The 12496-nt window shown below is 41.1% G+C and overlaps 2 protein-coding genes across 3 annotated transcripts; one reads left to right on the top strand and one right to left on the bottom strand.

The window, feature by feature from the left end:
- Positions 1-535: 535 nt before the first annotated feature.
- Positions 536-3156, bottom strand: LOC6575690 (protein sly1 homolog). The gene is made up of 5 exons (XM_002001663.4): positions 2994-3156; positions 2767-2926; positions 1991-2682; positions 1219-1928; positions 536-1126 (listed from the first exon to the last, which is right to left on the bottom strand). The coding sequence occupies exons 1-5, from the start codon at positions 3019-3021 to the stop codon at positions 797-799; spliced, it is 1920 nt and encodes a 639-aa protein (XP_002001699.1). The 5' UTR covers positions 3022-3156; the 3' UTR covers positions 536-796.
- Positions 3157-3469: 313 nt separating this feature from the next.
- Positions 3470-9833, top strand: LOC6575689 (out at first protein). Of its 2 annotated transcripts, none has more exons than XM_002001662.4 (4): positions 3470-3864; positions 5758-5871; positions 5969-6287; positions 7447-9833. In XM_002001662.4, the coding sequence occupies exons 1-4, from the start codon at positions 3628-3630 to the stop codon at positions 7743-7745; spliced, it is 969 nt and encodes a 322-aa protein (XP_002001698.3). In that variant the 5' UTR covers positions 3470-3627; the 3' UTR covers positions 7746-9833. The 2 variants fall into 2 exon arrangements, with proteins under 2 accessions (XP_002001698.3, XP_043864513.1); XM_044008578.1 differs by lacking the exon at positions 3470-3864 and adding an exon at positions 5064-5125.
- The last annotated feature ends 2663 nt before the right edge of the window (positions 9834-12496 follow it).

Below are 12496 nucleotides of genomic sequence, written 5' to 3'. Positions count from 1 at the left end.
TATATAAAATATTATTAGACAAATATAAAATGTAAAAAAATCAATATTTGAATATTTGTTTTTAACAAGTTTTTGTTGATATATAACACTCATATATATATGTAGCATATAGCCTCTAACTCTAATATACCCATTACCTAAAGAGTTGTTCATCCAACTATCTGAAGTTAGCCTTTCCTTGGACTGTCTTCAAGCTTGCTCAAGTTGCTGCCGTTGGAAGTAGTTTTGGAGGCACTGTGGCTGTCCCATTCATAGTTCGAGCGGCGGTGTTAATTGCTAAGGGCTCAGTCCCCGAAGTGCCGCAGAGCAACAGTGCTGCAGTGCTGCAGTGTCGCGCATAGCATTGTTGTCGCCCCATAATTGTTGTCGTCAGCCGTCGCTGACTGCTGCTGACTGCTGTCTGTCAGCTGTCCATCAAAGCGTTGCCAAGTTGGTGTTAATGGGCGCCTAGAATGCAATTGCGCAGCTCCCCATCTCTCGCTCTCTCTCTCTCTCTCCCGCGATCCCTCTGTCGAACTGTCCAGCATCTGGTGCAGCTTGTTGAACACGCTGTGCTACGCATGTTTTTGCTTGTTTTTTGTTGTCCTTCGGGGATTACGCGTCAAGTTTCGAGTAATTGCCCCCGTTCACTTTGTTTTTATTATTGTTTGTGGCTTGGTTTTTTTGCCTTGCATTTCATTTATTTTTGGATATGCTTAAATATAAGTATATATATATATATTTATATAAGAAGAAGCCACACACCGACAGCCAAGTCGCCCTCCTCTCAGCAGCAGTGAAAGCTAAGCAGTCGCTCCTAACTCGTTCCCGGCGCCTGTATCTCATTGCCCAGCGCCGAGAGCTCCTTGAGGAACTGCCGCGCATTGGTCAGCGTGGAAGCGCCGTAGATGATGCGCCTGTGCACATTGGACGTTTGCTTCTGCTTGATGAAGTCGACCAGATTCTGATACTCGATGTAATTGCCGCCGCCAACCATGAAGACGACTGCGTCCTGGAATGGTGCGCGATTCTTGGGCAGCACATCGCCGCCCTTCAGCAGCTTGGGATCCAAGTAGAGGTAGTCGTCGGTCTCTGCATTGCTGCGACATTCCATCACTTGCTCCGTGATCTTGGTAACAGGTAAGTTCTGAACGGGAAAGCAAAGTATTTATAATTCTTAAGTTAATCACTTCTCTCTCTCTCTCTCTCTCTCTCTGTCTCGCTCATATGGATACTTACGTGCCGCTTGACCACCAGGTTCTTGACGCCCTCCATGACAAAGGAGCTGCCCTGCGAGACGAGCTTGGTGAACATGGAAACGGTGCGCGTGCCGCCGCCCTCGTACTGCGTGGCCTGGCTAATGCTCGGCGACCGATTCATTATGGACTTCCAGCGCTGCACGTACGCCAAGGCAGTCAGGTCACAGCCAGCGGCTTGGAGTGCTTCGCGCAGGCGTTCGGCCTCCGACTCGGGCAGCTGCTGTGCGCATATATAGTAGATAATGTACAGCCGCAACTTGTCCTCCGGCTGGCCAAACTCGCTGTCGCGCAACAGCTCGAGCAGCGGCTTGTCGAGCGTCTGCTTCGACATGATCTTCTCCTCGATCTCGAAATAGGAATCCAGGCGGCGCGCTTTGATGCAGTTCAGAATTGCTGTGGCGATCTTCGTGTGCATATCGATCAGACGCTTCTTCTCCATGAGCTGCGGCAGCGAATTCACGGCGCTCGTCAGCAGCGCTGTTGTGTCATTGACCAGCGAGAAGGCTATCTCCGATTCGCCCTCGATGCCCATTGAGGTCTTGAGTCGTTTGATCTCCTCCTCGGAGTTGCGATAGGACTCCAGTTCCTCCTGTATGGCCTCGGCCACAGTGGGAAAAGGGCTGCCCTTGTGCGTGACCCAGAAGCGATCGTTGCGATCCAGATCGCAGGCCTTGGGCTTCTTGCGAGCGCCTAAAAGGGAAATGGAGAAGCAATTGGTAAGAACTCCAGGCAAAGATTAGATGAGTACTTGCCCGCACTGGCGGCCGAGTCGTCCTCCACATAAACCAAATTCAAGCCAAGATCAAGCACATCGTGCACCAGCGCCTGGTAGGACCAAGTGTGATGCAGAGGCGTGGCCAGATCCATATTCCTGTCGAGCAGCAGCAGCACGGGACGCTGAAAGCTGAACACTCCGCCGCCGGCTTGGGTGGCATCCATGTGAAACAGATTGGCACGGGCATCCCAGAGATTCTCGCGCAGTTTCTTCTCCAGCTTGCGAGCGACCATCTCGGCGGCGCTGTTCCTCGGACACCGGATGATCGGCACGTTACCCAGCGTGACGAACAGCGCAAAGAGCGAGTCCACAATTGAGTCCATCAGCGCCTCCATCTCCTCGTCGCGCGTGTTGGCTCGATTGATGGCATAGTAGGAGAGCTGGTCGCTCTGCTGGTGCTTCAGTATGAAGAAGTCGTCCTCCAGGCTGATGAAGTTCACGTACTGATCGTAGACCCGATGGATGTTGGCCACGCAGCCGGCGTGCAGTGCGGCTGCTGCTAGGTTCTCGATTTTACTGCGTGTGATGGGCGCCAGGAAATTCAGGTGATAAATATCGTAGAGGCCATTGGAAAAGTCCTGCTGAATCCGGTCCAGATTCTCGTCCGTGGGCAGGCAGAAGTACACGGCAGGCACATCCGGTATAGAGTCGCGATCCGAGTGAAGTTGCCTGCAAATGAAAGAAGTCATTTAGTGTGTCATCTATTTAGCCATGCCCCCTTGACCCCTGACCCATTTCAGACCGCTTACTCACACATGCAAAGTCACGCCCAGTTCTCGCAGCTCCTTTATAGATATAATTGGCGATATTATGTCCTGCCCCACTCGATCGTAGATGAGTATCTTCCACACGGGTTCAGCGGCCAAGACTTTCGGTTGCTGCGAATTTAAATTAAGCATTTGCTTAATTGCATCTGGGAAAACGAAGACAGAAAAGTGAAAACGAGTGCGTTGGCTCTGTTTCTAAGTCGAATTACGTACTTATTTGTCGCTCTCGCAGGGTCAGCATGTTGTTTGTGTTTAGAAAGATAAATGCCCACGTATAAAATATAATTTAATTAAGTAAATTATGTTTAAATAACATAATTTACAAAATACAACACGTCACAAGCGTTTAAAACGCGTTTTTGGACTAATTTAGTGCATTACAATGAAAACAGCTGTTGACTGAGAAATTGTGGCGGTCGCACAATAAATATCAAAAGCAGCTCTTCACAAACAAAGTGCTTCTGAAACAGCTGTTTGGGCCTATCATATATAAAAGAGAGGAGCACCGCTAAGGTATTTCATTATAACTAAATTCATATTTACCAATCTTATAAATTGCGAAAATAGCAATAAAAACCAATAATGCAGTGAAATATATTCGCTCTCACTAAGTTAAAGCTGTGTTTTTAACAGTACTGTTAACTAGTTCGCTCACATTCGGAACTACTCTCATGCTATGTTATTGTCGGCTGAGCTGTTGTTATTTTGCGTCGAACTTTCGAAGTGAACGGACGTGTGTTTGCGGCGGGAGAAGGCATTCGTCACGTATTTAGCACCAACGAAAACAATAATCAAAGTGAATCCGACTGTGAGTGGGTGTGTGCTTTAGTGTTAAGTGCTAGCCGCAATGATTGTGTCAAAGAAATCAAGAGGTCGGCATTTGAAACCCACAAAATGGCAGATGGCGCATCGAAACGTGCTCAACATTTGCCGCCTAACGGGCCGTCGACGTTGCGGCAGACGTGCGGTCAGTTGTTATCATTTCTTCAGGCATAGCCGCGGCTTCTTCTGGTTCATTCTCTGCAATTTGTTGCTCACAGCAAACAACAGTGACGCCCAACTTCTGATAAATGTACAAAATCAGGTATGATATATATGTGCGCTCTTGAATTGCTTAATTGTCTCTTTTTAATTTGCTTAAATGCAATGTGAATGTCAAAAATGGCGCTGACTGCGCTGCTAGCGTTGCTGCTGTTTTTCGAACACTCAAATTCGAAATTGAGCGCGTCAAAACAAGAGAACGGCAATGGGAGAGAGAGGAAGCGAGAGCGAGAGCACGTTGGCAAACATTTGTTTTTATTCATCAGCTGCGAGTTGTGTGCGCTTTGCTTTTTTGTTTTGTTTTTTTTTTTTTTAATTTGTCTGGTGAACTAATTAAAATTGTTAATTAATGAGAGTCGATGCTCGTCCCACCCATTTGTTAAATACGCACAGCTGCCCTTGAACTTATTTTCTCTTCCTCTTTCTGATTTAATATGGCTGTCATTAGCGCAGCTCGCTTTGACAGTTTTCACTTTTCGTTTTGGTTTATTTTCGTAGTATTTGTGTTTGCACGTGGCTTACATCGCATCATAATATTGACATTTGCTTTAGCTTTTCTATAAATTTTATATTACCTTTGCCAAAAACTCGCGTACAACAAAGCCCCTACATGTGTGTGCGTGTGTGAGTGTGTGTATGAAAGAGAGCGCTCTTGTGCTTTATTTTTTTGTTTATATGTGACATCCTTTAACATTGCTGGCTGCTGGCGTGTTTTTGTTGTTGCTGTCCCTGGCCCCAAAATGTCCGACTCTGTCGACGTCGCTGCTAACGTCGCTGTTACAGCTACTGCTCTCAGTGTGAGCTTTGTTTACATTCGCTTTGTTCAAACTCACAAAGGCAATGCACACACAAACAGACCACAGTACACACATACAGACACACACTCACAACAGCCGCTTACAATCTCTCACTCATGTGTATATGTATGTATGCACGTGCAGACCCAGCTGAACTTTTCGGCATTCGCAATTTGAATATTATTTGCATTATTTTCGGTGTGTAAATGTCAGACATAGTATTTCTACTATAAAGTTGAATGAGAATAAAACAACGTATATCTTTATAGATGCAGTGTAAACAAATTAATATTGAATGTTGGCAAAGATATAGCAATTAATTAAAAAGTTCCTAAATGGATTGTCAGTTGATTAGATATTAATTTGACATTTAGCTTGTCAGTTTTACTTGACAACAAAATGGATTTGACAACTCATTTTGAAACAAAATTCTGACAGATTGACAGAATTTGTAATAGGTTAAGGATAAATTTAAATTAAAATGTGTTTAATTTCTTAGGAATAAAGGTATTACTATAAATATAAATACATATATATAAATATATACTACTGTTTTAAATCAAGAATAATAATATAAGGGAAGAAAAAGAGAAATTTAATAGTAGCTTATCCTTTTTCCTTGCCATGACATTTGCTAGAAACAGAAAAACATAAATGTTTCGGTTGGTTTAGCTGGGGTGCGCGACTGTAAGGACGATTCTGTCGTGTATAAATTGTAGCTGTAGCTGTTGTTGTTGTTGTTGTTGTTGTAGCTGTACTAGTTGTTGTTTATTCTAGTTGTCATGTTGTTGAACTACATTTGGTGACGAGCGGCCGCCTCTAGAGTCGCATTCACAACAATTCCTCATCTCGCCTTGCATTTTCACTATATTTTCTGCTCAACTCTCTTGACTCTAATTTGGTTCAGGGACGCGGCTCAGATGCTGCTGCTGCTGTTGCTGCTGCTACTTTGGCTTGCAGTTAATTTGACTTCTGGCAGCAATGTCTTGGGTTTCCCTTCTGTTCTCTCACTCTCTATTTGCCCTTTCTCTTTCGCTCTATTAATATTCTAGTTTCGTGTCCAGAGTCTAGTTAACATCTAGTTGCCATTGCACTTGTTGCTGCTTTGACTGAGTCGCCTTTATCTTCTCCTCTTGCAGGGTGGCGAAGTGATACAGGAGAGCATTACGTCCAATATTGGCGAGGATTTGATTACCCTGGAGTTTCAGAAGACAGACGGCACTCTCATCACGCAGCTCATCGACTTTCGCAATGTAAGTAGCAGCAGTGAAAGAGAAAATGAAAATGGAAATGGAAATCGAAATGGACAACAATGACAACAACAACAACAACTACGTTCTCTATTTGCAGGAGGTTCAAATCCTCAAGGCTTTGGTGCTGGGCGAGGAGGAGCGCGGCCAGAGCCAGTATCAGGTGATGTGCTTTGCCACCAAATTCAACAAGGGCGACTTCATCTCCTCGGACGCCATGGCGAAGCTGCGTCAGAAGAATCCACACACGATTCGCACGCCCGAGGAGGACAAAGGTCGCGAGACCTACACGATGAGCGGCTGGGTCCAGCTGAACCGCTCGCTGCCCATCACACGGCACCTACAGACGCTTTGCGCCGAGGCCACCGACGCCACCTACGTGCGGGACGTGGACCTGAAGGCGTGGGCGGAGCTGCCAGGTGAGCGGAAGTCGAGATAATTATTATTTGATTAGCAGAAATATGAAAAGCAAAGCAAATCTCGCTCTTGAGCAAGTTTTCAATTATTTCTTGATTAACTCTGCACGAGTGGAGCCACAGAATTTGTAGCATTTGCATGTACAGTGAAGATTTATTGAGGTGTAACGGGGCTGTTTAACTGAGTTTAAGCTGCCTTTACTCAAAGGGATAATTCAATATGTATTCCCTATTTTAGATATTCATAAGACATTTCCTTTCCCAACAAGCATGAACTGCTAAATGGGCCTCTAGATTTTATAGACAAACTTGATCTGACTCCATCTCATTTTGGCCTCTTAAACCCAATGGATTTAGAAAAATATTCCCTTTAGTCTGCTTTTACTGTATTTTGGAAACTTTGCACCTGCATGGTGAAAATTTGTTTTAAATTGCATGCAAATGTTGCTAACGAGAATTTTTTGTTTTTCAGTTGCGAATTTAGGATATCAAAATATACTCATTGAAAGGAAAATTCGGGGTATAGTTTTTTGTAAGAATTTATGTAACAGATAGAATGAGGCGTGGCAGATAACATTGATGATTATAATGAAGTGATATCATTAGATTAGGGATCATTAGAATCTATATAGTATATTTAGAATCTCCGATCTATGAGGTATTCAAGAGACGCTTTAAAGAAGCAAATAATGGTGTTTATTTATCGATAAAATGAGATAGAATGAGTTATTGAAAAAACGAAAATAAACTCGTAGTGAGTTGGCCTTACAGATATATATAATTAAAATTTCAAGTCTCTAGCTTTTGTGGTTTACAAGATTGCTGCGGACTCGTCAATTAGCTTTGTTACCATAGAAATTGCTGATTTCAAATTGAATGATATAACTATTTGATTTTGTATGCCTTTAAAATATTTCAATTAGTGCAGACTTTTGCTTGAAAAAAGACTTGATTAGGAATGTTTTATTATTATACTCTAAAGAAATCATCGAATGCTTCAAAGAGCAGCTCCGCTCAGTGTTTAGGGTATCTCCTAGTCAGGCACCTCCGAACGGAGCACTCCTGCCAATTTGAACTTGTTTTCGCCGTTAACCAATTTTTCGTTTTGCTTATTTTTTGTTTCAATTTTGTCTGCTGTTGTCGTGTCGTGTCTCGTCGTTAGGCTCCTCGATTTCGAGCCTGGAGGCAGCGACCGAAAAATTCCCGGACGCCCTCTCCACGCGCTGCAACGAGGTGAGCAGCCTGTGGGCGCCCTGCCTCTGTACGCTGGAGACCTGCATCGGCTGGTATCCGTGCGGGCTGAAGTACTGCAAGGGCAAGAGTCTGGGCAGCGACACATCCGGTGCCCAGGCGCAGCAGCAGCAGCAAACGAATTATCGCTGCGGCATCAAGACCTGCCGCAAGTGCACACAGTTCACCTATTATGTGCGACAGAAACAGCAGTGCCTCTGGGATGAATGACGACGCGGCGAGCTGCAGATGCTGCAGATGCAGATGCAGATGCGCTGCGCCCGGCAGGCTGCAACAGCGACGGCGGCGTGCGATGCAGCAGCAACAGAAACAACAGCAAAGACAATAATAGCAGCAACAGCAACAGCAACAAAAACTAAAGCAACAGCAACAGCAACTGCAACAACAACGACGAGCAGAGTGACAACGACCAACAAATTACGCCAACTGCTTTTGTTGGTGCAACAGCAGATGCCTTTTGCACTGTGGAGCTTTCCGGTCCATCACATTTCCCATCATCCAGCACACACACAGACAGATACACATACACATACACATACTCAGGCTCATGCTCATGCTCGGAGCCACACTCAGGGGCATCAACAGGAGCCGCTGTCATCTCATCGTCCATCCACAATGGCCGCCAATGTGGCGTGATAATGCGCCAGCAACTCGGACAGGGATATCCATTAAACACATATTCACCCATCTGCCCCAGGAACTCATCCCACTTGACACTCGTCTCTCTTAGTTTGCATTGTTTTCTACTCATGTATGGACTGTATATATGTAACTATATGATTAGAAATATTGCCAAGCTACACTACGCTTAACGCCGCTTAGGTTAGATACAACATTTATGATAATACGCAGGGCAAAACCTTGTTTGAGCTGCAAAAGACAACAAACTAAAAAAAAATAAAAAAAAAAAAAAAAAAAAATAAGAAACATTGCATTTTTTTGTAAAACTCGAATATTTTAAAAAAGTTTATATTCATATATCATTTTCATAATCTTTAACATTCATCAATTTTCTTTGCTGCTTTCTCGATTTGCTTCCTCAACAAATTCTGGGTCTTAGCTCATATCTTACTTTACGCCAGAAGTTTCGACATTTGATAAACCTATATATTATATGTTTATTTTTATTTTTATCATCCTTAAGGCTCTTCGAATATCTTAACTTTCTTCTTTACACATTTCCTAAGTCGAATTTCTATTCAATTTCCCAAAACCAATTGCTATTCATGGAATTTGTCTTCCATAGATTCAACAATCAATCTAAACACATTTTAAACAAGTTTTCTTTTGCTGGCGACTCACATTTTTCACTCCAAATAAGTTTCAAGTGCTGGAGCAAAGAAATGGAAAATGAGAGTGGAAAAATGTGAAGTTTGCCAAACTATTTGAGTGCCCAGTAAAAGTTGCATTTTATTAAAAAATCTTGTTAAAACTTGAACTTTGATTCCATATTTTTCTCCATATTCTTAAAACTTTGATTCCATAATTTTCACCCTCAGCTCGAACTCAACTTTGAGCTTGAGCTTCGAGCAATTTTCGTAATTTCTCTCTTGTTCCTTCTTAAAAATTGCTCTACATTTTGCTTATGAATTTTGCTAATAAGATTTTGATATATTCTTAAATGTTATATTCTGTAGTTTACATATGAAATGTGTTTAGAAATGTTTTTTTTTTTTTTTTTTTTTTTTTTTGATTCATTTTACATTAGGTTGATTTAATTTTTAAATTTAAATATTAACCTAATCTTCCCAACATTTTGCATTTAACATATTCTCATTCTATCATCATTGTTCATCTTTAGTGGCTAATGCTGTTATTAACATTCTTATTGGAAGTTTCGCGGTAATTTAACATTTCTCTCAGCTCCGCTGTTGACTGTGTTTTACATTACCTCCATTACATTTATCATTCACAACTTTTACAACTACCTCATTGTAGAATCTCTCTCTCTTCAGTATTATATCATACCAAGTGTATATATTTGATCTTAACTCTTTAATGATTTTCCTTCTTCCACTTCCACTTCGCCTTCTTCCTTTACTTTGCGTACACACCTGCCTTTTTCCGCTGTTTATCTTTGCGGTCTATGTTAAATAATGGCTCATTAACTTTATTTACGCAGTTCGACAAATTTGCATTGTCCTTTTCGCCCAATCTCTCGCTCTCTTCCTCTTTGTACTACCCACTCGTTTGTCATAATTAATGTGTACATAATACAAATGGTTTGTCGCTTCATTAAATGTTCGCTTTACGCATTTTCCAACTCAATCATATTATCATTTTCCCTTCTTCCAAAACCTAAACTAAAACACGCAGCTCAAGAAATACATTTAGAGTTATAGATATAAAAGAATAATAATAAAAAGATAAAATTAAATGTGGCCTTAGCATATTTTATGAGCGTAAAAAAAAAGTTTGTAAAATTCTAGGATTTGAAAATAAACACACTTACAAACACACACACACATATACACATACACATACATACGAGTTGTACTGTCTGAATTGTGCTCATAATAGAAAAGAAACTTTTACTTTCTATATAAGTTTAGTTTATAACTGTTCTATATACTATATATATAGGAATACTAACCACAACGACTGCCGCAAATGCTTTTTATATAGTATAAAGAAAAGAAAGAAAAAAAACTGAGATGAAATGAAAACCCCAATGAAATGGCTGTTCAAAATCTAAAATTTTCCAATTGATTCTTTTCTCCTCTAGACTTTTTCCATATACATAGAACGCCCTGCCTTTAACTCGAAAAATTTACTCATATTAATTTCGTATTTGAAAAAAAAAAAACCTAAATAATTAATATACCTAAACAAAATTACAAACAATACCAAGAACAATAATCTATTGTAAAATTTCCAAAACTAGTCTACTTAGAAATGTTAGAATGGCTATTTTCCTAAAAGCATACTATAAAAACAAATTTGAAAATATATTGAAACATTGTACACAGAATTTAAAAAATAAAAAAATTAAAATTCCAGTTTCGGCAAAATAAAAAAAAAAAAAAATAAATAAAGCGAAAAGAAATGGTGATAATAATTTTTTCTATGTAAACGAAAAAACTTTCTCAACTGAAATGTAAAAAAAAGAAACCAAACTATAAATGTAAATAATAAAATAATTAGTTCTAATAAATAGTTTATATGAAACAAATTAATGCTGATTCTTATAAATAACTAAAAGAATGCAAGGGAAGAGAATAAATAATCGATTATCCGATCTAGTGCTAAGGACAAGCATTAATTTAGCCATAAATAAAGCAGCTGACAAATTCTACATTTTATACAAAATCACAAGAACTTTAACATTGTTTTTTAATTGAATTTTCTTTAACAGTCGCTGGTAAGTGCGCTTGAACCAATTGAGAATTACAAGCACTCGCTCGATTTGCTTAGTTTTTACGTTCATCAATCTTAACAGCTGAGGATCTCAACAAGTAAGGCGCAGGGAGTTCGTTTGCCAGTGTTGTCAACTGTAGCAAAGGAAAAGCTAAAGGGAGTTTCTATAAAAAATGGCTAGAATAATATGTGAGAGAGAAGTAGAGGTTAACATTGTGCTTGTGGATGTCAAATGGTAAGAGTTGTTTATGATTTATAAATTTGTATAATTTACAAATATACATACGTATATCTATATACGTATATTAAAAATAAATGAACGATAGTAGTTTAATTTGGTGGTTTCACATGCATAAGTCGAGAGTCCCCAGATCTCAAGACCTGAGGGTATCAAAGCGTTTGTCTGAATCGTAACATACTTCTATCTTGTTTTATAGGTGATAAATGGGAAAAAGAAAATAAATAGGTCAGCAATATGCCTGTTATTTATATAAATATCCATAAAATGTTTCTCAGGTGTTGAAATATCTTGAAAAAAAGCTAAATTTGCCTTTGGTAGAAATCTCAGCATTGACTCGAATTGGCAACGCAGTTCAGTTTCATTGTAATTCCCAGCTTCAAGTGCTGCCACGGCATATCCTGCGCAGGCTCTGCTGCCTGTACGCCCGTACAAATAAGATGCATCCTGCTGTGGTTGTTGTTGCTGTTGCTGCTGCAGTGGAGTCGTCCTCTTGAGCCAGTGGCAAATCCTTTATGCGATTTGTAATTCATGAGCAGTGCGCACACAGATTCTTATCATTTATTTTGCAGCGCAAATCGGTATCGAGTGCCACACACAGACACACATACACACACACACACATGCATACAGATATATAAATATATATGTAGTCTTGACTATAACTATATTCATGGCAGCGCTGGGAGGTCGTCGCGACGATAGCTTAAGACGTGCGGAAACCAAATCGGCGTCGTAGAAAATTGAATTTGCTGCCAGCAGGGAGTCCAAGAGGCAGCAGCGCTAAGGGGGTGGCAGGAGAGCACACCCGTCTCTTCTGGCAGGGGGCGGGCTGTACTGGTACTGGTTCGGCCGAGCGTATTGGGCTTTTGTGCTCTTGACGCGGCCTGAAAACGTATGTGCATGCCTAATGAGCCATGAAATGCCAGCCACGGCGTCCTTTCTCCAAATTCTATTTCCCTTTTATGCCTTCTTTCACTTCTCTTTTTTGTCGGTGGGTAATCAGCGACAGCTGGTCAACACTTGACGCGATTGACCCTTAGATACACATACAGACATGCCCATGTACATATATAAATATAGATTATATATGTATGCATGTCTATGTACGTGCATTTGTGTATGTTCGCTGAGGGCTATGTAATTACAGCGTTGAGGGCTGCTGGCGCGTAAATCAAACAAAATCAACTCGACTCGCAGCGCTCTTAATTAAGTTTACACTCTCGCAATTCGATTTTCTTAGCGTGCGAATTGGCATGAGGGCAGCCATTGGAAGTGAAGACCGAACAGTAGTCAGGACGACCAGACGACAGGCGATAAATGTGGCACAGTCGTTGTCGAGAAGTTGACTTAATGACTGCTGTCA

This window comes from Drosophila mojavensis, unplaced genomic scaffold (genome assembly GCF_018153725.1).
Source record: "Drosophila mojavensis isolate 15081-1352.22 unplaced genomic scaffold, ASM1815372v1 contig_36, whole genome shotgun sequence".
NCBI lineage: Eukaryota > Metazoa > Arthropoda > Insecta > Diptera > Drosophilidae > Drosophila > Drosophila mojavensis.
This window is presented reverse-complemented; position numbering and strand designations above follow the sequence as displayed.